The sequence below is a fragment of the Tachysurus fulvidraco genome, chromosome 1 (assembly GCF_022655615.1).
Source record: "Tachysurus fulvidraco isolate hzauxx_2018 chromosome 1, HZAU_PFXX_2.0, whole genome shotgun sequence".
Taxonomy (NCBI): domain Eukaryota; kingdom Metazoa; phylum Chordata; class Actinopteri; order Siluriformes; family Bagridae; genus Tachysurus; species Tachysurus fulvidraco.
The window spans coordinates 45,700,374-45,723,790 of NC_062518.1; the positions used below are offsets into that span (position 1 = coordinate 45,700,374).

Genomic DNA, 23,417 nt, shown 5'->3' on the forward strand with positions numbered 1-23,417 from the left:
TATATGGTGCAGTGTAATGCTGGAATTAACCATTATAAGTTAGTATAACATAAATGGACCAAACTTCAGACAATCCTCAAATGGTATTAAGGGATGAAATGTGTCAAGAAAACATTCATAGACCACCATGAGCAGCCTGAACTGTTCACATAAGTCAGGTTGGGATCATGGATTCATGCTTTTGTCACTAAATTCTGATCATCTACATCACTTATGTCAATCTCAGGCCCGCGGGCCAAATTTGCAAGATTCTTTGGCCCGCGGGCCAAATTTTCAAGATTCAAATCTTATTTTATCAAAATGCTGCTGGAAAATTGTAAAGAGGTGTTGTCCAAACTTCCTGAAAATATTGTATGGATTTATTCATGTTGGCAACCTTTGTATGATGATTTGATGACCAAAATAAATGTCAATTTTATTCAAGGAATCCCCGATTCTTTGTGTGATGACAAACTGTTTCCTCCCAGCAAAACAAATTTGGTGATAATAGATGACTAGATGGAATCTGTGAGTAAAAACGAGGAGGTGGAAAAAGCTTTTACTAAATACACGCATCACAGAAATCTAAGTGTCATATATCTGGTTCAGAATTTGTTTTTTCAAGGCAAGTCTAGTAGAACAATCAATTTGAACACCAATTACATGCTTCTTTTTAAAAACCCTAGAGATGAATTACAGATCAGTGTGCTAGCTCAACAAATGTATCCAAGTAACAGGAAATATTTTTTAGAATGTTTTCAAGACGCCACCACCAGACCGTACGGTTATTTATTTTTTGACCTAAAATCAAATACTCCAGAAGACTTCCGACTCCGATCAGGTTTGTTACCGCAAGAAAAATCAGTTGTGTATGTTCTGAAGAAGAAGAAGAAAAGGTTTTACTGAAAACAATGTCTATACGCTTGACAAAAACACTTCCGTTGTTGAAAGCGTTACACGAGGCTCCACCCCGGAAGATCGGTATCGGTGAAACACAGTATCTTTCCGCCTTGTGCAATAATCTTGGGTGTGATTCCTTCTTTCACTAAATGGTTTAGCAAAAGGTACGAATCAAACCCTCTAGCATTATGCGCGATAAAGGTATAACCTCTGAATCTCCTACAGCGGAAATGTCTAAAAAACGCTCGGACGCATGTGTCACCTGAAAACAACCATGTCTGACCACGGTAATTAATACAGCATAAGAAATTAGCTATATGAGTACCCGTTTCCTGTCTAGTTTCAAAGTCATAAAAGATGTATCTCTCATTAGACTTTTCCCTCTTTAAAGGCTGTATAAAACACCTGTGTTCACAATCTGTATCAAGTTTTTCACCACAGAACTGACACAAACTCTCAGGGCAAACGTGACGTTCAAGACCAAATGAATCGCGGTACACCCTATTACACTTGCTGCAGTAGAATCCTCTATTGCACTGAGAAAATTCACCTCCTTCTGACTGGCGCAACGCTTTGTGACTATCGAAACAATATTTTGATCTACACAACCTCATACAATCCGGGCATTTTGTTATGTTTTGAGGGTGTTTGTAGCAGTCTACATCACAACAAATGTTACAACTATATGCACATCTATGGTTCCGCATATCCTTAAACCCCGAGTGACAGAAATGACAGACATAACTACATCCCAAAAATCCTGTGATGTTTTTAACACCGTAATAATGATGGTTATGCAAAAACAAGTACAACGTTTTTTCATGCGGTATCTTGCTGGTTTGAAAGAAAGAGAATCCGGCTTTATCGCTAGTTTTGTACAAAATTACAATTTTACACTGTAAATGTGCCTCAAATTTACTCACATCGGCAAAGGTGACGGGTGTGTTTTCAGTTAAACCTACAGCGTATTGGAGCTGTTTAGCAATTTTTTCATTTTGAAAATTGCTTTTATCACGATTTAAAAGCTGTGTAACGCATAATGCAAAACACATGTTGTCTTTATTGTAAAAAATATACAAGTGTCGCATCTTCTTCTGTACAACTTCTGAATTGAATATTGTAGCAACTTTCCGTCTACAACCTATACCACCGCGAGGTGGTCGAACTATCTGTACTACCAGTTCAAGCGAATTATCCGTAAATATGTCACGATTACTTTGAATGGTATTTTCGAGAATGGTCAAAAAAGACTGTAAATCGATGGCTCCATTGACTAGTGTGAATGTGAGATGACACATTGAGTGTAACGCCTCTAATTTCAACGGTGACATAATCCTTAGGTGAAATCATTTCATTCGCAACTTCTATCATGCTGTTTAAAATCTCTAAAACATAATTATAAAATTCAGCAAAACTGTTGACGTTAGCGATAGAAGAAAAATTCACTCTTCTTATGATCTCTGTGTTATTGAAGTTGTCACGATTAATTATCCTAATATTACTATCTACACCATGGCCTATTTGATTGTTTTCAACACTATGTGGCGGCGACGCATTGTCTACATGATCTAAGGGTACATTTTCAACACTAGGCGGCGCACTGTCTACGTGATCTAAGGGTACATTTTCACCAGTAGGCGGCGCACTGTCTACGTGATCTAAGGGTACATTTTCACCACTAGGCGGCGCTCTGTCTTTGTGATCTAAGGGTACATTTTCACCAGTAGGCGGCGCACTGTCTACTGATGTATCATTTACCATTTCAGGAATGTGCTCATGATCAGTTTTGGGATTTTGCAGAACATTAACAGGCTGGTTGATTAAGTTAATGATATTGTCATTTAACAAAATAAGACTTTGATTAAGACCATGAAGCAAATCTTGTTGAGATGCAGGTTCTTGATGTTGATAGGTTACTGGAGGTGTTGCATTAACGACATTTTGTTCGTTAGATAAGTTAAAACTTTCGTTCAATTGGTTTACAGCTTCTATCAAAAAGGGATTTAACGGCACAGGTTGATCTTGATCATTTAGACTATTCTGCAACGTTAACAGACTCTGATTCAATTCTAAGAACACGTCATGATGAGGCAGCTGTGTTTGTGTCGCTGTTAAACTATCGGTCAACCCCGGATTAGGGCTCTGAATATCGTGTCTAAGTGTCGATGTTAAACCATCATTCAACTCATTGATTGCATCGGTTAAAAAAGGATTCAGGGTTGTGCACGGGTCACGTTGTAACAGACTACTTGAAAAAGTCGAAGTTTCACCAAAGCAGAGATCATGTGATGATGTAGGGTCATTTTCAATTCTAATTTTTTTAGCTTCTGAAGAGGGAGAATTACTCGAACGCTTCTGAGCCATTTCTAAAATAATATTGTCTTAACAATTCTTTATTCACCATAACACAGCAATTTAAGGATTCCAGAGTATTATGCAAGGATTGAACATACTCACTGTAGACATGCTCAAAGTTTTCAGTTATTCTATCCCTTAGCTGAAAAAAATCCTGAAGAGTGTCTCCAATGTTGAAATTTTCTTCAAGGGATTGATTGTAGTTTCTTACTCCTTCAATGACGGTATCTAAATAGAATACAGATTACAGAAAAATGTGTGGAGGATTGTTTTACACTCTTAAGGGTTGATTGAAAAGAGAATGCTAACGACCTTACCCAATGAGACAATTACCCAAAAAATCTGAACTATCGGAGTTAGACGTTGTTCCGGTGTCTTCTGAACATGTCACACATACAAAATAATGGATAATTAAATACTTAAAATATCATATAAGGTTAATGAAAGATTTACAACATACATATTTTCATGGTGTAACTTACCCGTAGTTTGTAAAACTGGTCTGAGCTGTGGGGGTTACTACAGCTATCGACTTTTGGATAGACCCCGGATGTTCCCCCGTTCTTAGGCCTAGCACGTGCGTTGTAGAAGGCTCGTCGCCGGAAATAGCTATCGACTTTTGGATAGACCCTGGATGTTCCCCCCGTTCTTAGGCCTAGCACGTGCGTTGTAGAAGACTCGTCGCCGGAAATAATCTCACTACAACTGTCTAAAAATGAATAAACAATGAATTAAATAAATAAATATAACATTTAGATTATAATGTAATATATGATAAAACAATCGACTGAAGAAAAAAAACACAGATCTAAGAGTCAGAATGAAATTACCCTGGAAGGGTCGCGTTTGTTTGATACGTTTTCACAGACAATTGCGTCAGATAGGCTGGCCTTGTTCTGTAATTAAAACAGACTTTACGTATAAACCCAACTAAAACTAGTTATAACAAGTCACTCTTCTAAATATTGAAAATCTCATATATGGTAATATCAAACGATAACCATTCTAATACTTATAAATTTACAATAAAGTTAATAATAAACTCTTACCTATTGAAAAGGCCGTGCTCTCAATGCTTAGAAGATCGTAGATGTTCTGTTCCGTTGTGAAAAATCCAAAGACGCGAAGTCATAGCCAAATTTTCGGAAAATTCTCACTTTTTACCTACACGTGTGGGCGTGTCCGCTCAGGCGTTTGCTCCTTTTTTCTTTTTGTCTCACGCGCGTTTCCGCTCAGGTGCATGTTTCCGCTCAGGGTGCGCGTGTGCGCGTCTTTCTTCTCACGAGCGTTTGGTCAGGATGCGCGTGTGTGACGTTATAGATAGCACCCCCCATTGACTATCGATCAGACTGAGAGATGCTCCTAACACAAAGGAGGGGGTCATAATCTTGATTTGAAAACCATCCGGTCTGAGGGGAGGGGTAACCTATCGCAAAACACCCCCCGGATCAACTTTCTTCTCACGCGCGTTTGGTCAGGATGCGCGTGTGTGAGACGTTATAGATAGCACCCCCCATTGACTATCGATCAGACTGAGAGATGCTCCTAACACAAAGGAGGGGGTCATAATCTTGATTTGAAAACCATCCGGTCTGAGGGGAGGGGTAACCTATCGCAAAACACCCCCCGGATCAACTTTCTTCTCACGCGCGTTTGGTCAGGATGCGCGTGTGTGAGACGTTATAGATAGCACCCCCCATTGACTAACGATCAGACTGAGAGATGCTCCTAACACAAAGGAGGGGGTCATAATCTTGATTTGAAAACCATCCGGTCTGAGGGGAGGGGTAACCTATCGCAAAACACCCCCCGGATCAACTTTCTTCTCACGCGCGTTTGGTCAGGATGCGCGTGTGTGACGTTATAGATAGCACCCCCCATTGACTAACGATCAGACTGAGAGATGCTCCTAACACAAAGGAGGGGGTCATAATCTTGATTTGAAAACCATCCGGTCTGAGGGGAGGGGTAACCTATCGCAAAACACCCCCGGATCAAACACGAGTTTTAAGTACCTATCTCTATCTATTCAATCAAACATATTTACTTGTTTACAATACTGCTTCCTCTGATGGGGTTAAAACAAACCCATTTTTAAAAAAAAATAAGTCCTTGTTTTACAACACTGCTTCCTCTGAGGGGTCATAAAACCCCATTTTTTTTAAAAAAAAAAGAACATAGCTCCTTGTCACCTGTCTACGGGAACAAGCCAAAAACATAGGTCCTTGTTTTACAACACTGCTTCCTCTGAGGGGTCATAAAACCCCTTTTTAAAAAAAAAAAAAAAAAGAACATAGCTCCTTGTTTTAATTACTTGTCACCTGTCTATGGGAACCAAGCACTGAAATGAGAGGGGGTGGTGGGAGGTCTTGACTTGACTTGGAGTTAAGACATGTCTACCACACCAAAAGGTATAACCTTTAACCTTTAATAATTTCATATCACTAATAACAGCTGTCATAACAGCTGTCATACCAGCTGACATTGCAGCTGCCAGGGGTAATAAAACTGTCACCTTGATGGAATATGACCATTAAATCTCTCTCCCCTGTCACCGGAAGAAATCTTCAGTGCAATCCAATCTATGCCTGCCAACAAATCTCCAGGCCCTGACGGATTCCCCTGTGAGTTTTACAAAAAGTTTTGGCCAGAACTCTCACCTATCCTAATGCCCGCTCTCCAAGATTTACTAGACAATGGAGTGGCCCCCGAGTCGTGGAAAATGGCATCAATTTGTTTAATTCCAAAAAAAGGAAAAGACCTTCAAGAATGTGCCTCTTACTGGCCAATAAGTCTATTGAATACCGATTATAAAATACTTGCTAAGGTCCTTGCTCGCAGACTCGCAGAGAGCCGGACCAGACGGGATTCATAAAATCACGTTTTGGCACAGATAATATTCGCCGACTCTTGAACATCATAGATTCAAGCACGTAAACTCCCAGCCCTTATTATCTCCCTGGATGCAGAAAAAGCCTTCGATAGAGTCGAATGGGAATTTCTTTTTGCCACCCTAAAGAAATTTAATTTAGGTCCTAAATTCATCGATTTGATAAAATTGCTTTATACTAATCCACGAGCTACAGTCACTACGAATGGTCTGATCTCAAAACCCTTTGTCATAGAAAGAGGTACGAGGCAGGGGTGTCCTCTTTCACCCCTGCTTTTTGCTCTCGTAATCGAACCACTGGCTGAATCTATAAGGCAGTGCCAATACCTTTCTGGTATAACGGTGGGAGATGAGGAACATCGGATTTCTTTGTATGCAGATGATGTACTGCTGTATATTTCTGAGCCAGAGAAGTCTGTTCCAGTAATATTAAAGTGTATTTCAGAATACAGTGCCTTATCTGGATATAAAATTAATCTGTCAAAATCCATGGCGCTTTCTCTTAAAATTTCTGCTCCAAATGATCTTGCATCTCTCTCACCCTTCAAAATAACTACTGTTGGTTTTAAATATCTCGGCATATTTGTCACACCACTATTTACAGATTTATTTAGAACAAATTATGCCCCTCTTCTGGATTCCATTAAAAAAGACCTTAACACCTGGCGGACACTCCCTATTTCTTTTCTGGGCAGGATTAACGTGATCAGAATGAATATTCTACCTAAGTTTCTGTATTTATTTCAATCCCTACCTTGTCATTTACCAAATGTTTTCTTTAAAGACATCAATAAGCACTTTTCTAAATTCATCTGGAACCACAAAATGCCTCGAATTAGTTTTAACAAATTAATGAAACCAAAGGATAAGGGAGGAGTCGCCTTACCGAACTTTCGTCTGTACTATTGGTCAGCACAGGTGAAGCATATGGTTAGTTGGTACAATGAAAGGACCGACTCTAGATGGCTTAATCTGGAAGCAAGGGCTTGCGCTCCTCTCCCAATAAAATTTCTGCCTTTTATTGCAAATACCAAAAAGCTTAAATGTTCCTCGACAAGTTTCACCATTTCAAACACCCTTCGGACATGGAGAGACGTTAAACTGTATCTTAAGATTCCAGCTGAACTCACACTTTTCTCACCTATTGCTTCTAATCCTGACTTCCCTATATCTCTGCAAAATATCGGCCTTTCAGTCTGGTCTAAGTTAGGGATCTCGCAATTATCTTGTCTCTTTTCAGGCGAGGCTTTAAAATCCTTTCAAGAAATATTGCACCAATATCGTATACCACAGTCCCATTTCTTCAAATACCTTCAGCTGCGTCATTTCATAAAACCTCTGTCTGATAATGGTAAGCTGAGACGTGATCTTACTGACATAGAACAAGTTATAATAAAAAACAATCTCTCTAAGGGGTTAATATCTAAAATATATAATGCCTTGGTTGATTCGTGTACTTCCTCCTTAGAGAGCTTGAAAAGAGTGTGGGAAAAAGACCTGGGCCACAGAATTACCGATATGGACTGGTCCACCGTATGTAACAATGTGTTCCCTAAATGTACTTCTTTGGGAATTCACGAACTCAACTACAGATTTTTTAACAGAGTTTACCTTACACCTTCACGTGTAAGAAAGATTTGCAAATACTCCTCCGATCTCTGTTTTAATTGCAAGAAACACAAAGGAACATTCCTTCACTGCTTCTGGTATTGTGACAAAATCTTTTCTTTTTGGATTAAAGTACATCATTTTTTACAAAGGCTCCTTAAGTTGAAATTTTGTTTCTCTTTGGAATTGTATCTGCTGTATAGTGGAATTGAGACTGTGTTTGACTTCCACACAAGGCAACTGTTTTTAAATTTGGTGTACCTGGCAAAGAAATGTATATTGTTATTGTGGTCTTCTCCTCAGGCACCTTCTGTTAAAATGTGGTTGTCTCAAATGTCCATATTACTTCCACTTGAGAAGCTCACTTATGACATACACCAAAGGTCTAATGCCTTTTGGCAGATATGGACACCTCTCTGGTGCCACATTAACAACCTCTCTTGATCCTGTGTACATTTTGTTATTTACCAGAATGTGCTATCTTTTTCACCTGATTGTCCACTTTTAATTGTTTTTTATTGTGTACTTGAGACTGTATCGCTATGTTTATGTACATCTGATTAACCGATCAATAAAAAAAAAAAAATAATAAAAAATGGGCGTGTACAGGGCGGGATTTGAGGCTGGTTCACGTACGCACATCTGCGGGTGATCTGTGATTTATAAAGGGAACATTGCTTAGAGGTGTGCGTACGCACGGTTTTATAAATCGGAATGTTTTTTTGGCGTACGCCATTTTTGGCTTTTGGGCGTACGTAAACTTTTAGTAGGGATCCTATGCACAGTTTTATAAATGAGACCCCTGGAGACTAAGCACCAAATTTGGAGCACTCTAGACTTTTGTTCTGTGTACAAATCCCTTCCAAAATGCTTAGCTAAATTACATAGGATAAATTACATTGTGGCTAGTGTGATCGTAGTTTTGATCTAGATGCATGAAACACACTCAGACTCAGAGGTGGTGGTAAAACCAAAGAAGTAAAGACAGAATATTATTTTACTGCAGCAAAAGGCATCGTCCTTACAGTGCAACGTCTACAGTGAAGAGGCAAATTCTAGTGTTTCAGCTCTCCCTTTTGTACCCTGTGTGTGTGTGTATCTGTGTGTACAGTAGGCTATGTGTGCGTGTGTGTTGTTGATTGTGTGTGTGTGTGTGTGTGTGTGTGTGTGTGTGTATGTGTTTTCATGCACCTTCCCTGGTTACTGAAGATGTATGCCTTTGAATTATCACCTCAACAAGTTAAGTTTCCTGAGTAAGATTTAAACTTGTGTGTTCTGTGTGTCTAAAATGTGCTGTGTTCATTAATACACTGAAAAATTTCCATATTTATGTCATGTTCTGTTTCTGTTCCCTTTTTAGTGCTGATTTCACTCATACCAGTGGTCCAGGCTCAAAGTGAGTTATATATAGTTTATCTTTATATTGTCTCCTTATTTAAATTGTTTTAGTGCTAAGAAGGTTGTGTATAATTTGTTCCCTGTTTATTAATGTAGTTTTTTTAGATCTAACCAAAGGATGTCATCATCAGATTTGAATAAATAATTTTACACACAAATAGTTTTATGCTGCTTAAATTTCGTGACATATTAAATATAAAACAGCACAAGTTTAACCCTCCTGTAATCTTCCCTGCTTTTCTGTGCAATTTAGGAGCACCGAGTCAAACTGACCTGGTCTGATTTCACTGCTTATAAATAATGAGCCGTAAAATGTTTCCAAAATATTAACATATATTTTTCATACATTTTTATATATAATATAATTTATATACAATAAATAAAGTAAAATAATAAAGCAGAAATTATGAATTATTTTCATTATATTTATGATCCGAGGCACATAATTTGATGAAAAATTACAGACTAAACACTGTGTGTGTGTGTGTGTGTGTGTGTGTGTGTGTGTGTGTGTGTGTGTGTGTGTGTGTGTGTGTGTGTGTGTGTGTGTGTGTGTGTGGCTTATTGGTAGATCTGGTGTTGCCCTCTGCTGGACAAAGGAAAATCACAAGTGTGAAATATTTACTAATGTGTAGCTTTCTTTTATGGAGGCCCAATGAAATGCAATGTCCAATGTTTGTCTGTGTGTTTGTGTGGTATGTAAGTGTGTGTTTGGGTGCGTGTGTTTGTGGACACAGGTGTAATAAAATATTTTTATGAACACATAATTCAATAAAAATAGATATAATTAATTTTACTTGCAAAGTGCATCATTTGGAACAATCCATGTCATTTTTAGGCAAGTATATGGAAGAAAACAAAAGAGAACAACAGATATAACTAGTGCTAAATAAAATGCTCCATGATGCCCCTGATTACTTAATATTAAGCAGGTTACACATATCAGTATCAACAAGTAACAAAAACATGAACTCATACTCACTCTAAAAATGATATTAGTAGTGTAGACTTGGGAATGACTTTATGTGAGGTTTATTAACAACAGAATGTTTTATAGGGAGTCCTAAAGCTGTGGTGTCCACAAAGCCTGATACACATGTGTTCACTGGGGAGATTGTTACTCTCATATGTGACATACAGGGAGGAGGAGACACTCAGTGGACTTACAGCTGGAATAAAGATAATAACAAACTCTATTTAGATGGAACTAAGATATATTTCATAGACAAAACAATGCAGGGGTTAGTAATCAGTTATGTTGAAGACTCTGGCAGTGGAACCTACACCTGCAGAGGACATGGGGGATACAATCAGAGCTCAGAGATCAGTGATGATGTTACACTGACTGTATCAGGTGAGTCTGTGTGTTTTTATTTCTTATTTAATATCTTCACATTATTTTTAGGGTTCAGATTTTGAGTTGTCAGAAACTGAGTCCCTGTTTATTTAATATTGACTTTTACTTCCTTGTCTAGTAAACACCAATTTATAAGTAATTAGAATTAGAAGGTTTTATCTGTGAATTCTGTAATTGAGAGATTTTTATCATCATCATCCACATCAGTCTCTGTCTCATCACAGAAATCCCTCACAATGTTTAAACACAAGCCTCATTATCTTCTCTTCACTTTACTGTTCACATTAACACCTCTGGGGTAATAACCCATGATTTACTTTTGTTCTGTTGGATGTATTTCATGTCATTAATGTATTTTAAGACATTTAAATATGTAATAACTTTGTCTGCTGTCGACTCTATAAAATGTGTGAACACTGATTTAATGATGATGTGATACACAGGAACATCCCAGACATTTTGACCGCTGCTATCTGATTACAAACTGAATTAATTATAATTATATCTAAAATATACTGAATATCAGCCGTGTAAGAAAACACACAACTGTAACATCTTGTATTAAATGTTAAATATAAATGTTAGTTTTAGACACAAAGCATCTGTTAGACACAGTGAATCTACTGCTTATGTTGTAAAGTGTAAAGCAGCTCTGACACCTTCATCATTTCACACCAACAGTAAGACCCAAACCGACTGTGAGAGTGAATCCTCAGAGCTCCGTCTACACTGGAGACACCGTCACTCTGAGCTGTGAGCTGCAGCAGGGGACTGGATGGGAGTTTTACTGGTACATAAATAATAATCAGTGGTTACAGAATCAGAACAGTGAACAAGTGAACACACTTAAAGTTACAGTCGATAATGCAGGAGAAACAGAGTACACGTGTCGAGCATACAGGAGAAACTACTACAACTACTACTATGACTACTACTACACAGAGCTCAGTGATCCTGTCAAGATTACAGTGAGAGGTATGTCATGATTTTTTCCTCTTTTCATCACAGGTTTGTTAGAAGGCGTAAACATTATTGTTTAATTATTTTGTAATTTCTTGTTATTCCAGACTATTCAGAATGATCTCAAAATACATATGTTTAAATGTATTTGTCATTTCTGACTGGTGAGATCCAAAAACATTTTGTTTAACACACACACGCACACACACACACACACACACACACACACACACACACACACACACACACACTATAACTATGTTGTCTGACATGTAAAAGTCTTCAGGACAGAAAAGTTTATATTTTGTGGTTCTGTGTTTTTTTATATTTATTTATTAAAATATAGATTAAATTAAATCTTGGTGAGAAAACATCTGTAAGTGAAAACTGTTACAGATATTTGGGACACGTCTGAGGGAAACCCAGCACATGTATATTGACCTGTTTCTGTTGTGTTTTTGTTTACGTTGTCATGTGGGTTTTTGTTCTGATTCATGTCTTGTCTCCGCCCCTGTCCTGTCATTGGTTGTTGTTCTAATGTATCTGGATTATTCTCACCTGTTTTCACTTTAACCCTTGATTTGTCAGTGTATTTAAACCCCTTTGTTTCACCATATATTTGTCTTGTAACTGTTGTTACTGCTGTGTGTTTATTCTGCAGATGTCCTGATCTAGTGTTTGTTTTTGCTTCATCTTTGTGTCACAGTTTTATAATTTCTTATTTCTATCTAAATAAATCAACTTCTACACTTGTATCTGCCTCCAGATCCGTAATGTAACAAAAACAAGAACTAACTGTCAGGATCCAGCCTGGACTTTGGCCACGTGCTTTTGTTTATGTTCTGTGTTCACATGTCTGCCTCGCCCTTGTTTACTCCTCCCCGCCTCTGCAAGCCTGTTCTCTATTATTAATTGTCCTGTGCATTTAATCGTGCCTCGTTGCCGATGGTGGCGTGAAATCCTCGTCTCGTGTTTTGTCTGGTCTTGTCTTTGGTTGTCATGTCTTTGTCCCTGTTTTGTGTTTTTTAGTCAATAAATTCAGTTTATTTTAGATATCCTGCATTTGGGTCTGTTTTTACCTCAGCATTGCTGACAATAACTAGTTTGTCAGACTTTCCAAAACAGTAAATGTAATTATAAATGGATGAAATGTTAAGTGTGCCATTCAATAATTAATTAAATTATAATCATTGGCACAGGCTGATTAAAATAATCTGTACTTCATGGTGGAAACAGTAACTCTATAACAGGGTTACACACGTTGTTTTATTACTTAAACTTTGTTAAAAGAAGAAAAACATTATACACAATATACAGTACAGTGTAAGAGATTATATTCAGTTCATTTCAGCCTAAATACAACATATATATTGAACAGAATAATAACTTCATCTCCACAAATTGCTATAAAGTGTTAAAGGTTAAAAACAAACTTACTGTAATTAAAATAACATGAAATGCTGCACAAAACCTGCCCCATGCTGTAATCATAATTATAATTTTTCATTTCATTGGAAACTGGTGGAATTTGTACAAACTATTTAGATAAACAACTTTTTTTTTTTTTTTTATACAAATGATTTATCATTTGGCTTCAACAGTAAAACCTAAAGTGACTGTGAGAGTGAATCCTCAGAGCTCCGTCTACACTGGAAACACCGTCACTCTGAGCTGTGAGATGCAGCAGGGGACTGGATGGAAGTTTTACTGGTACAAAAATAATCAGCTGTTACAGAATCTGAACAGTGAACAAGTGAACACACTTAAAGTGACAGTCAATAATGCAGGAGAAACAGAGTACCGGTGTTGGGCACACAGGATAAACTACAACATCTATTACATGACACAATTCAGTGATCCTGTCAAGATAACAGTGAGAGGTATGTCATGATATTTGTTTTCTTTTTTTTTTGTTGTGAATAACATCATTATACACCATGATGACACATGCGTTATGACCATTTAGATGCCATAGCTTTACTGTATGTAGTCATGTTTTTGCTCATTTTTGATAAAATACAGATATGTTCAGATGGTGGTGCAGGATTTGTACAGGATCCATAAAATAACAGTCTAAAACTAGATTTGTAGAGTTTGTCATGCCAAACATTGATGTTGGCTTGAGGAAGCAAGTAGTCCCAAAGGCCGGTATGATGGGGTGTCAATACTTTTGGAAGCATCTGGCACCATCCAAATACTCATGATGCCGATCATGTCATTGTGCTGAGTGTTTTGATATATGACACGTCCATTTTGTGGTCATTTTTGATTTTGGGGGTGGGGCTGCACATGAAGTAACATGACCTCAACCAAATACTCGTAAAGAAGTTCCCCTCATTGCTTTGAGTGTTTTGATATGTCACATGTCACTGTTGTGGAAAGTTTTTTTATTTTGCATATATTGGGGTCGGGGCTGCGGGCAAACCGAAAGGCCAGTCGGTACACCAATTTAAACCTTTTCCAGAGAAACACCCTAAAGAAGCTGGCTGAGTTTGGTGTAGATAGATCGAAAGCTTGCCGAGGTACTGTATGAACTCAACTCTATAAAGGGTATCTATGACAAAAAAGGCCACATTGAGACGCATTACAGTGAGTACCGGTACTCGTATTGCTTAGAAAAATAAGCTTCGATATGAAATGATTTTAGTGCATGTGGCTCGAAAGCCCTAGGAAGAGTAGCAATTAAAATAATTTTGTCTGAGAAGAATAAGCAAAACAGAATGAGGTCTTCTACAAGAACAACATAATCAGTAAATACAGAGTTTCTACACTTCAATCAGTTCATGAATTTTGTTACATAGAAAATATACTGAATATCAGCCGTGTAAGAAAACATACAACTGTAACATCTTGTATTAAATGTTAAATATAAATGTTAGTTTTAGACACAAAGCATCTGTTAGACACAGTGAATCTACTGCTTATGTTGTAATGTGTAAAGCAGCTCTGACACCTTCATCATTTCACACCAACAGTAAGACCCAAACCGACTGTGAGAGTGAATCCTCAGAGCTCCATCTACACTGGAGACACCGTCACTCTGAGCTGTGACCTGCAGCAGGGGACTGGATGGGAGTTTTACTGGTACAAAAATAATCGGTGGTTACAGAATCAGAACAGTGAACAAGTGAACACACTTAATGTTACAGTCGATAATGCAGGAGAAACAGAGTACCGGTGTTGGGCACACAGGATAAACAACAACAACAACTACTACACAGCGCTCAGTGATCCTGTCAAGATTACAGTGAGAGGTATGTCATGATTTTTTCCTCTTTTCATCACAGGTTTATTAGAAGGCGTAAACATTATTGTTTAATTATTTTGTAATTTCTTGTTATTCCAGAATTTTCAGAATGATCTCGAAATACATATGTTTAAAAGTATTTGTCATTTCTGACTGGTGAGATCCAAAAACATTTTGTTTAACACACACACACACACACACACACACACACACACACACACACACACACACACACACACACTATAACTATGTTTTCTGACATGTAAACATCTTCAGGACAGAAAAGTTTATATTTTGTGGTTCTGTGTTTTTTATATTTATTCATTAAAATATACAGTCAAGCGTGCATCAGCTGTTAATCAGCTGTCCACGACACGCACCAATCCGGTTATAACATCCATATTACCCGACCATTTAAATTCCCATTCATAGAGCCGTTCTAGCGCTTCGCTGCTGCCGCGATCTAACTCCCTCCTCCAACCCCAACCCACAAAACAGATAAACAAATATTTTTTTTTTGTACAAATAATTTATCATTTGGTTTCAACAGTAAAACCCAAACCGACTGTGAGAGTGAATCCTCAGAGCTCCGTCTACACTGGAGACACCGTCACTCTGAGCTGTGACATACAGGATGAAAGTGTCTCTAGCTGGCAGTACAGCTGGTATAAAGATACTTCACACAGTCCTGTCAGTAGTGAACAGGTGTACAGTATCAGTGGTGTTGAAGTGACCCACACAGGTACATACACCTGTAGAGGAACAGAGAGAGGAGGCTCACGCTCCTCACACTCCAGTGATGTTATTACACTGACTGTATCAGGTGAGTGTGTCAGGTGAAAATGTGCATGTAAAGTTTCTTACTTTGTATTAAGTAAAACTAGATTCAAAAATATCTTGTATTTCCTGTGTAACAGAGAGACCACAGACAGTACTGAGTGTATCTCCACACAGCTGGCTGACTGAAGGAGACTCAGTGACTCTAAGCTGTGAGGTTACAGACTCCTCTACAGACTGGACATTCAGCTGGTACACAGTTGTTCCCTACAGAGACGGATTAACTGGAATAAAGAATAATCGTGGCTATATCGTGTATGTGGAGCTCTTCTCAGACAGCAGCAGAGGATCTGAAGGCAAATACACTCTCAGTCCTGCTGCTCTTAAACACACAGGAGTTTATATGTGCAGAGGAGAGAGAGGAGAACCAGCCTTTTACACACAGTACAGTAATCTACAGCCACTATGGATCATTGGTGAGGAAAATTATCTGTTGTGTTGAAGTGTAGACTTTAAAAGTGTAAATGTAACATCAGATTAATGCAGTATTTATGCAATTGTGTGTATAAATAAAGTATGTGTATGATACACATATATAGGACTCAGGACATGGTTGAGGATTTCTGTGAAGAATTTTCTCTGAATTTTATTAAAAGTCAGAGCAGGTAAACATTCTGTATGTGACCAAGTATACATCAATTATTCAGAGATAATGTCTTCAGAAAATGTCTTCTAAACAGATACAGATACAAATAGGAGGTAAATATATTTATTGTATAAAATCATAATCCTGTACTTTGGCTCATTTGACTGCTCTAATTGAATAATTATTTACAAAAGAATCCTGTAAAAGAACAAAACAGCTTTTTGCTGGAAAATAAATACTGCAATTTACATCACATTACAGTCATTTCCTTGTTTTCTGCCTCATAATCTTGTTTATTGACACTTTAAATGGCTCTTTTCTGTTTAAGGTGAATCTCCTCCAGTCTCTCTGATCATCAATCCCAGCAGAACTCAACACTTTACTAATGACTCTCTCTCACTGAGCTGTGAGGACCAGAGTAAGTCTACTGGATGGACAGTGAGACGATACACACACAGTGAGAGAGTGTTAGATTGTTCACACTGGGGATCAGTTACAGGATCTACATGTAACATCAGCTTCCTCTCCACATCCTACACTGGAGTTTACTGGTGTGTGTCTGAATCTGGAGAAAACAGTAATCCTGTCAACATCACAGTGCATGGTGAGTCTTCATGTAGTGTGTTTAATGTTAAAGGAAAAGGGAAATGATTCATTACAGAATATTTAGAACGCTGATATTTCATTTGGGAGAAACTGTTCATGAAGACAAACATTTTCTTAAGATTTAGATGAAAAACCTCCAGACTCCTCAGGTTTAGAGTATTTTATGTTATATACAGATAAATTAGAGAACTATTATATTATCTAAAGACACAAAAGTGTGTGGATTTTCTTGCTGGTTTCTACCACTGTAAACTCCCAGAGAAATGTGAGTCACCGAAAAACTGGGTCTCAGTCAGATGTGAGACACCTTTTGAAACCTTATTTTTTATTTGATTCGCTTTTTAAAGAGTTTCTATGTTTAACTGCTGAAATTCTGCCCCTTTTTTCCCTCAGTCTCAGGTCCTATATCCAATGATGGAACATTAGGACTGGTTGTGGGTTTGGGATTTTTGTTCATCGCTTTTCTGATCTTAATGATGCTGCTGTGGTCCTACAAAAGAAAAAAAGGTCAGATTACTACATTAGCTTTGTTATGTAGAATATAACCAGAATTGCAAAAGAATAAACCAATTTTTGATGTATCACATAATCATGGACAATAACTAAAGGTAAACAATAACTAAGTGTTGATGAACAGATCTTTAAGACGTAAGTCAATATTATTGTAACGAGTCTGTCTGTGTTTTCCCTTGTTTCTGTCTGTCTGCTGGTGACCATCATTCTGCTGCTCATATGTTACAGAGCTCGAGGTAAGAACTCTTTCAGAATATCTCTATATTTCACATAATGTTCTTTAAATAATGAAATAAATTACATTTTAAATTTCTTTAACAGGTCACACTGATGAAGACAGGATTAAGAATGCAGTCATAGAGGAGTGAGAAAAGTTATAAAAAGTAATCTATAAAAAGAATAAACATTTACTGAAAAAGATCATTTCAGAATTTCTTTTTCTTTATGGTTTTGTGTGGATTTTAAAATAATACTGATTTGTCATTTTAATGTCCTGCTGTTATTTGCTTAGCGTCTTCTAGACACCGTCACTGTTCTGAATGGATTTATTTAGTTAATGTCTGCAAACCTCCTCATGAGTGAAGGTCAATGTGTGTGTAATCTCCAATAAAGCTTACAGTCTGTTAAAACAATAGTAAAAACTGAGAAATATTACTTTAATAAAACACAAAGTTTTTGAGAAAAAAAAAAAGCTGGAAACTAGCATCATTGGGGGATGTAAAGACTAATAGGTTTGTTTAATTGTGTTGTGTTTTCTCAATATAAATTCTACCACTTCTGTATTTGTACTGCTGTGTTTTCTTTTTCTTGAGATTTTCTCTAGTTGAATATTTAGTTGTAGACTTACAATCTCAGTTAGATGCAGTTATGTTTCAGTTGTGTGAACTTTAATTGTTGTGTGAGGAGATTTATGGATGAAATGTTGATCAATTAAATAAATCCATTATGATCAATTCACTGCTGTAAAACTGTTGTCTTTTCATTGTCTAAATGTTTGTCTCCTGCTGTAACATTAGAATTTCTCACATGTAATTAATAAAGTTTTATCTTAAAGTTAGATAACTGGATCCTGCAGTATTTTTCAGTGTCAGTAGAGGATCTCAGTGCAGTGAAGGTCAGGAGTAAATAAGGAATCAAACAGAAGTGTTATTACTCTTTCTGCATGTCTACACACAGGTACACTGATGTACAGCACTAACACAACACTGTAAATAAATCAGGAAGTCAACATTACAGACAATAACAAGATACTTATGAAGTGAAGTACATGGTTTCACTGTAAAACTCTGATAGAACATCATAAGTGAAAGAGTAAGAAATAAATCACTAACACAGTCTACAGAATTGGGGTGAATTGTTACTAGTTGTCTGTAGTGAAGAACATCACACACTTCTAAGAGACAACAGTAACATGAAATTTGTTTCTTGCATATTATACTGTATTAATATTATATAGTATATATCATTTGAGGCTGCAGTTTGTCGGCTCTCTGGATCTACTCCAACTATTATCAGCACTGTATATCGACCACCAAAATTTAACAAGGATTTTATCCCTGACTTTGCTGCTTTTTTGAATGAAATAACTACTCTTTCACCAAATATAATTCTTGTGGGGGATTTCAATATTCACATGGATGATGTTCACAACAACCTTGCTAAAGAATTTACATCTTGTCTGGATAGCTTCGGACTGCAGCAACATGTGAATTTTCCCACGCATATTAAAGGACATACTTTGGATTTAATCTGTTGTTCAGGTGTCTCTCCAGGCAACCTCAATGCAGACTTTTTTCCATGTACTGATCATCTGTTACTGTACTTTAATGTTGATCTTCCACTCTTCAAATCAAAATCTTCACGTATTATATCATTCCGGAAAATCAAGGACATTAATTTGGACAACTTGTCTTTAAGCATTGCAAGTCTTCCTAGGGCTGACAGCTGTTCCACTCCAGATAATTTGGTCTCTCAGTACAATAATAGTCTCCATAATTTGTTGAATACTTTTGCTCCAGTTAAGACTAGGACTGTTTCATTTACTGTTACTGCACCCTGGTTCACTCCTTTTCTCAGGCAATTAAAAGCAAAAGGACGACAGCTTGAGAGACTTTTCCGAAGAACTGGCCTTACTGTCCACAAGGAAATGTACTCAGAACATATGTCTCACTATAAAGACACTATTGCTAAAACTAAATCTACATACTATTCTGGCTTAATCGGTTCTAATGAAGGGAATTCAAAGCTTCTTTTTTCCTTATTGAAAAATTTTACAACACCCACCGACTCACTTCCCTCTCATTTGTACTCATCTGATTTCTGCAATACTTTAGCATCATTCTTTACCTCAAAAATTGAAGGCATTCATCGTCAACTTATGGCCACTCCTGTTTCTACTCCATGTGTCTGAGTTCTACCTGTTCCTACACAATTGTTCTCTGAGTTTATTCTGCCCACAATTGATGATATCTTAAAACTTATTCATCAATCTAAATCTTCAACCTGTGTTCTTGATCCTTTACCAACTGTCCTTGTTAAGGCTACTGCTTCCTCTCTGTCCCAGTTTATTATGGATATTATTTATTCTTCCCTCACCACTGGGGCTGTTCCTTCTCTTTTCAAAACAGCTGCTGTAACTCCAATTCTAAAGAAACCAGGTTTGGACACCAACAACCTTAATCATTTTCGTCCTATTTCTAATCTTCCTTTCATTTCTAAAATTTTGGAAAAAGTTGTTGCTGCTCAACTTCATATCCACTTGTCTGGCAATAATCTATATGAACAATTCCAATCTGGTTTTCGCCCATTTCATAGCACTGAAACAGCTCTATTAAAAGTCACAAACGATTTGCTTATAGCAGCTGATTCTGGTTTACTATCCATCCTCCTTCTCCTTGATCTGAGTGCAGCTTTTGATACAATTTCCCACGATATTCTTTTAGACAGGCTTTCCACTATTGGCATCACCAACACGCCTCTGAAATGGTTTCATTCATATCTCTCTGATCACACACAGTTTGTTCAACTAAAATCATTCACCTCTTCTGTAGTTTCCGTTACCTCTGGTGTTCCCCAGGGCTCTGTTCTTGGCTCTTTGTTATTTATTACTTACCTTTTACCCCTTGGTCATATTTTTCATAAACATCAGGTTAAGTTTCATTGCTATGCGGATGACACCCAGCTCTACCTTTCCACAAAACCACATTCCAAACTCCCTCCATCTGCTCTTTCTGATTGTCTCATTGACATAAAATCATGGTTTTCAGCAAATTTTCTTAAACTAAATAGCAATAAAACAGAATTTCTCCTTATAGGCACAAAAACTGTGCTTAACAAATTTTCGAATTTTCTTATTTCCATTGATGAATCTCTCATAGCTCCCTCATCTCAGGTTAAGAGTCTTGGTGTCATCTTTGATAGTACCCTTTCTTTTACCTCACATGTAAATAATGTTACTCGGGCTGCATACTTTCACCTTCGTAATATCAATAGGCTTCGTTCCTTTCTCACCACTCAATCTACCACCACTCTTATTCACAGTCTAGTAACCTCCCGGCTTGACTACTGTAATTCTCTTCTTATTGGGCTTCCTCACAAAACCCTTCATAAGCTGCAACTCGTTCAAAACTCTTCTGCCCGTATTATCACTCGTACTCCCTCTATCCATCATATTACACCTGTTCTGGAACAGCTACACTGGCTTCCCATTAATTTTCGTATCAAGTATAAAATTCTTCTTCTAACATTTAAAGCTATCCACAATCTTGCACCTTCATATCTTCTTGATCTTCTTCATACTCCAAAACCAACTCGCACTCTTAGGTCTTCTTCTTCCACTCATTTCATTGTTCCCTCTGTCCGTCTTGTAACGATGGGGAACAGAGCTTTCAGTTACTCTGCACCTCAGCTCTGGAACTCACTTCCATCTGAGCTCCGTAATATTGATTCTCTTTCATCATTTAAATCTCAGCTTAAAACTCATCTGTTTAGTTTAGCATATTCTAGATCATGATTTGTAATGTTGGTCTAATTTTTTTTTTTTTTCTATGTAAGTATTGTATAACTATATTTTTTGTTGTTTTTCTTCTTCTTTTGTACGGTGACCTTGAGTGTTAGAAAGGTGCCTTTAAATAAAATGTATTATTATTATTATTATTATTGTTATTATTATTATTATTATTATTATTATTACATCCAGTTTGTTACTGTGAGATCATGCTACTCTCATCAGTAGCCAGCAGAGGGCAGCAGCGGTGCACACAGTGACAGAAGGAGAACAAATTGCAGAATTCTCCAAGTTGATTAAACTGGATTTCCTGCACCTTGTTGACTCTGATGAAGAAAGCGCAGCAGCATTAATATCACCAAAGAGAGGAGTTTAAAGACCCTTAAATGTCTAAGGTGGTGAGGACATTTCACACCATCATAGACAGTAACCTGACAGGAAGCATCACGGCCTGGTTTGAGAACAGCACCAAAACAGGACAGACGGGATTCTCCAGAGGGTGGTGTGATCAGCTAAGCTCTCCGCCCTGTAGTTATGCTATAGTAAGCTTTGCTGGGCCCCAACTATGTGTGTAACAAACTCTTCTCTCTGTTATAATCAGATTGTGGTTCTGCTTCTTGAAGGCAAACTCAAAAAACAAGATGGAGCTTCTTTCCACAGACTACTCAGTCCCTCAACTAGGACAATACCTAGAACTCAGACCTGATTGCTGATAAAGACCAGACCATACAGCTGACTGGCACAACATTGGTTCATAAAAGGCATGGCAGTCTCCAGGCGGCTCCATCCACATCAATCCCATGAGACACTGGCTGACCATGCAGATCAATCTCCGGCATTGTGAGCACCAGAACATAAAAGCTCATCTCAGATTTGCCAGAAAACATCTTGATGATCCCCTTTTTGGGAAAATACTCTGTGGACTGATGAGACAAAAGTTGAACAGTTATAGAAGGTGAGTGTCCCATTACATCTGGTGTAAAAGTAACACTGCATTTCAAAAAAAGAACATCATACCAACAGTAAAATATGGTGGTGGTAGTGTGATGGTCTGGGGCTGTTTGGTCAGGACCTGGAAGACTTGCTGTGATAAATAAAACCATGAATTTTGCTGTCTACCATAAAATCCTGAAGGACAATCTGTGGCTATCTGTTTGTGACCTCAAGCTGAAGCAAACAGTCAAAGTCCTGACCTGAATCCTATTGAGAAGCTGTCGCATTAAAAAGTTGGTTCATGCTCAAAAATCCTCCAATGTGGCTGAATTACAACAATTCTGCAAAGATGAGTAGACCAAAATTCCTCCACAGCGCTGTAACAGACTCACTGCAAGTTATCGCAAACGCTTGATTGCAGTTCTTGCTGCTAAGGGCGGCACAACCAGTTATTAGGTTTAGGGGGCAAGCACTTTTTCACACAGGGCCATGTAGGGTTGGATTTTGTTTTCCCTTATTAACTAAAACCTACATTTAAAAAATGCATGTTGTGTTTGCTTGTGTTATATTTGACTTATATTTCAATTTGTTTGATGATCTAAAACATTAAAGTATGACACATGCAAAGAAATAAAACATCAGGAAGAGATCTCTCTCTCTCTCTCTCTCTCTCTCTCTCTATTTTTGTTCCCTCTCTCTATAAGCAAACAGGAAGTGGAAAAACTTTAACACACCCCTGCTCTGTCAGTCAGTCAGTCCTTAGAGGGACAGGATGGAGCTCAGTCCACTGCCTGTGATGCTCTGTAAGTACATGTTCTCTTTGTGTCTTCATTAGAGTGAGTGGTGGGGTATAAAGTTGTTCACCTGCAGTCTGAATGTCCTGAGGGATGATCTTATTGTGTGATTAGGACATTGTGTGTACTTCATCATGACTGTTCAGGTGGATCAGTGTCTCCATATCTGTTATGAGAAGGGTTTAGTTTGATGTGTAAATACTCTCAGTAACTATGATAGTTCACCAGGTAAGAGTACAAGTAGGGCAAGTTTAAACAGGGTTTAAATCATATAATGGTAGTTAGTGTGTATTGTCTGAATCTGTAGTTGATGATTGCCTTCTGGTGGTGTTTCCTGTATAGATAAATATTTAAAAAAAAAAAAAAACGTTAGCATTAACTAGCAATTTTAATTAAAGTACTTATAACCTAGATTTCCTTTTTTGTTACTATTATGGTCTGTGCAGAA

General features: G+C 37.6%; 3 protein-coding genes and 1 long non-coding RNA gene across 5 annotated transcripts in view; 1 reads left to right on the forward strand and 3 right to left on the reverse strand.

Annotated features, from left to right (window-relative positions):
* LOC113643290 (low affinity immunoglobulin gamma Fc region receptor III-like) overlaps positions 1–23,417 on the reverse strand; it is a 546,637-nt gene that overhangs the window by 275,129 nt on the left and 248,091 nt on the right. The window lies entirely within an intron of this gene.
* LOC113633966 (obscurin-like) overlaps positions 1–23,417 on the forward strand; it is a 580,831-nt gene that overhangs the window by 188,013 nt on the left and 369,401 nt on the right. The window contains exons 9-10 of the mRNA XM_047823084.1: positions 11,169–11,462; positions 14,423–14,701. Coding sequence (XP_047679040.1) covers positions 11,169–11,462; positions 14,423–14,701 — 573 coding nt within the window. The remainder of the gene's footprint in view (positions 1–11,168; positions 11,463–14,422; positions 14,702–23,417) is intronic.
* The window catches only part of LOC113633976 (leukocyte immunoglobulin-like receptor subfamily B member 2), a 284,910-nt gene that overhangs the window by 71,841 nt on the left and 189,652 nt on the right, over positions 1–23,417 (reverse strand). The window lies entirely within an intron of this gene.
* LOC125138535 lies at positions 2,702–3,843 on the reverse strand. Its single transcript, XR_007137742.1, has 3 exons — positions 3,717–3,843; positions 3,568–3,612; positions 2,702–3,462 (listed from the first exon to the last, which is right to left on the reverse strand). It is a non-coding gene; the product is annotated as an uncharacterized LOC125138535 (long non-coding RNA).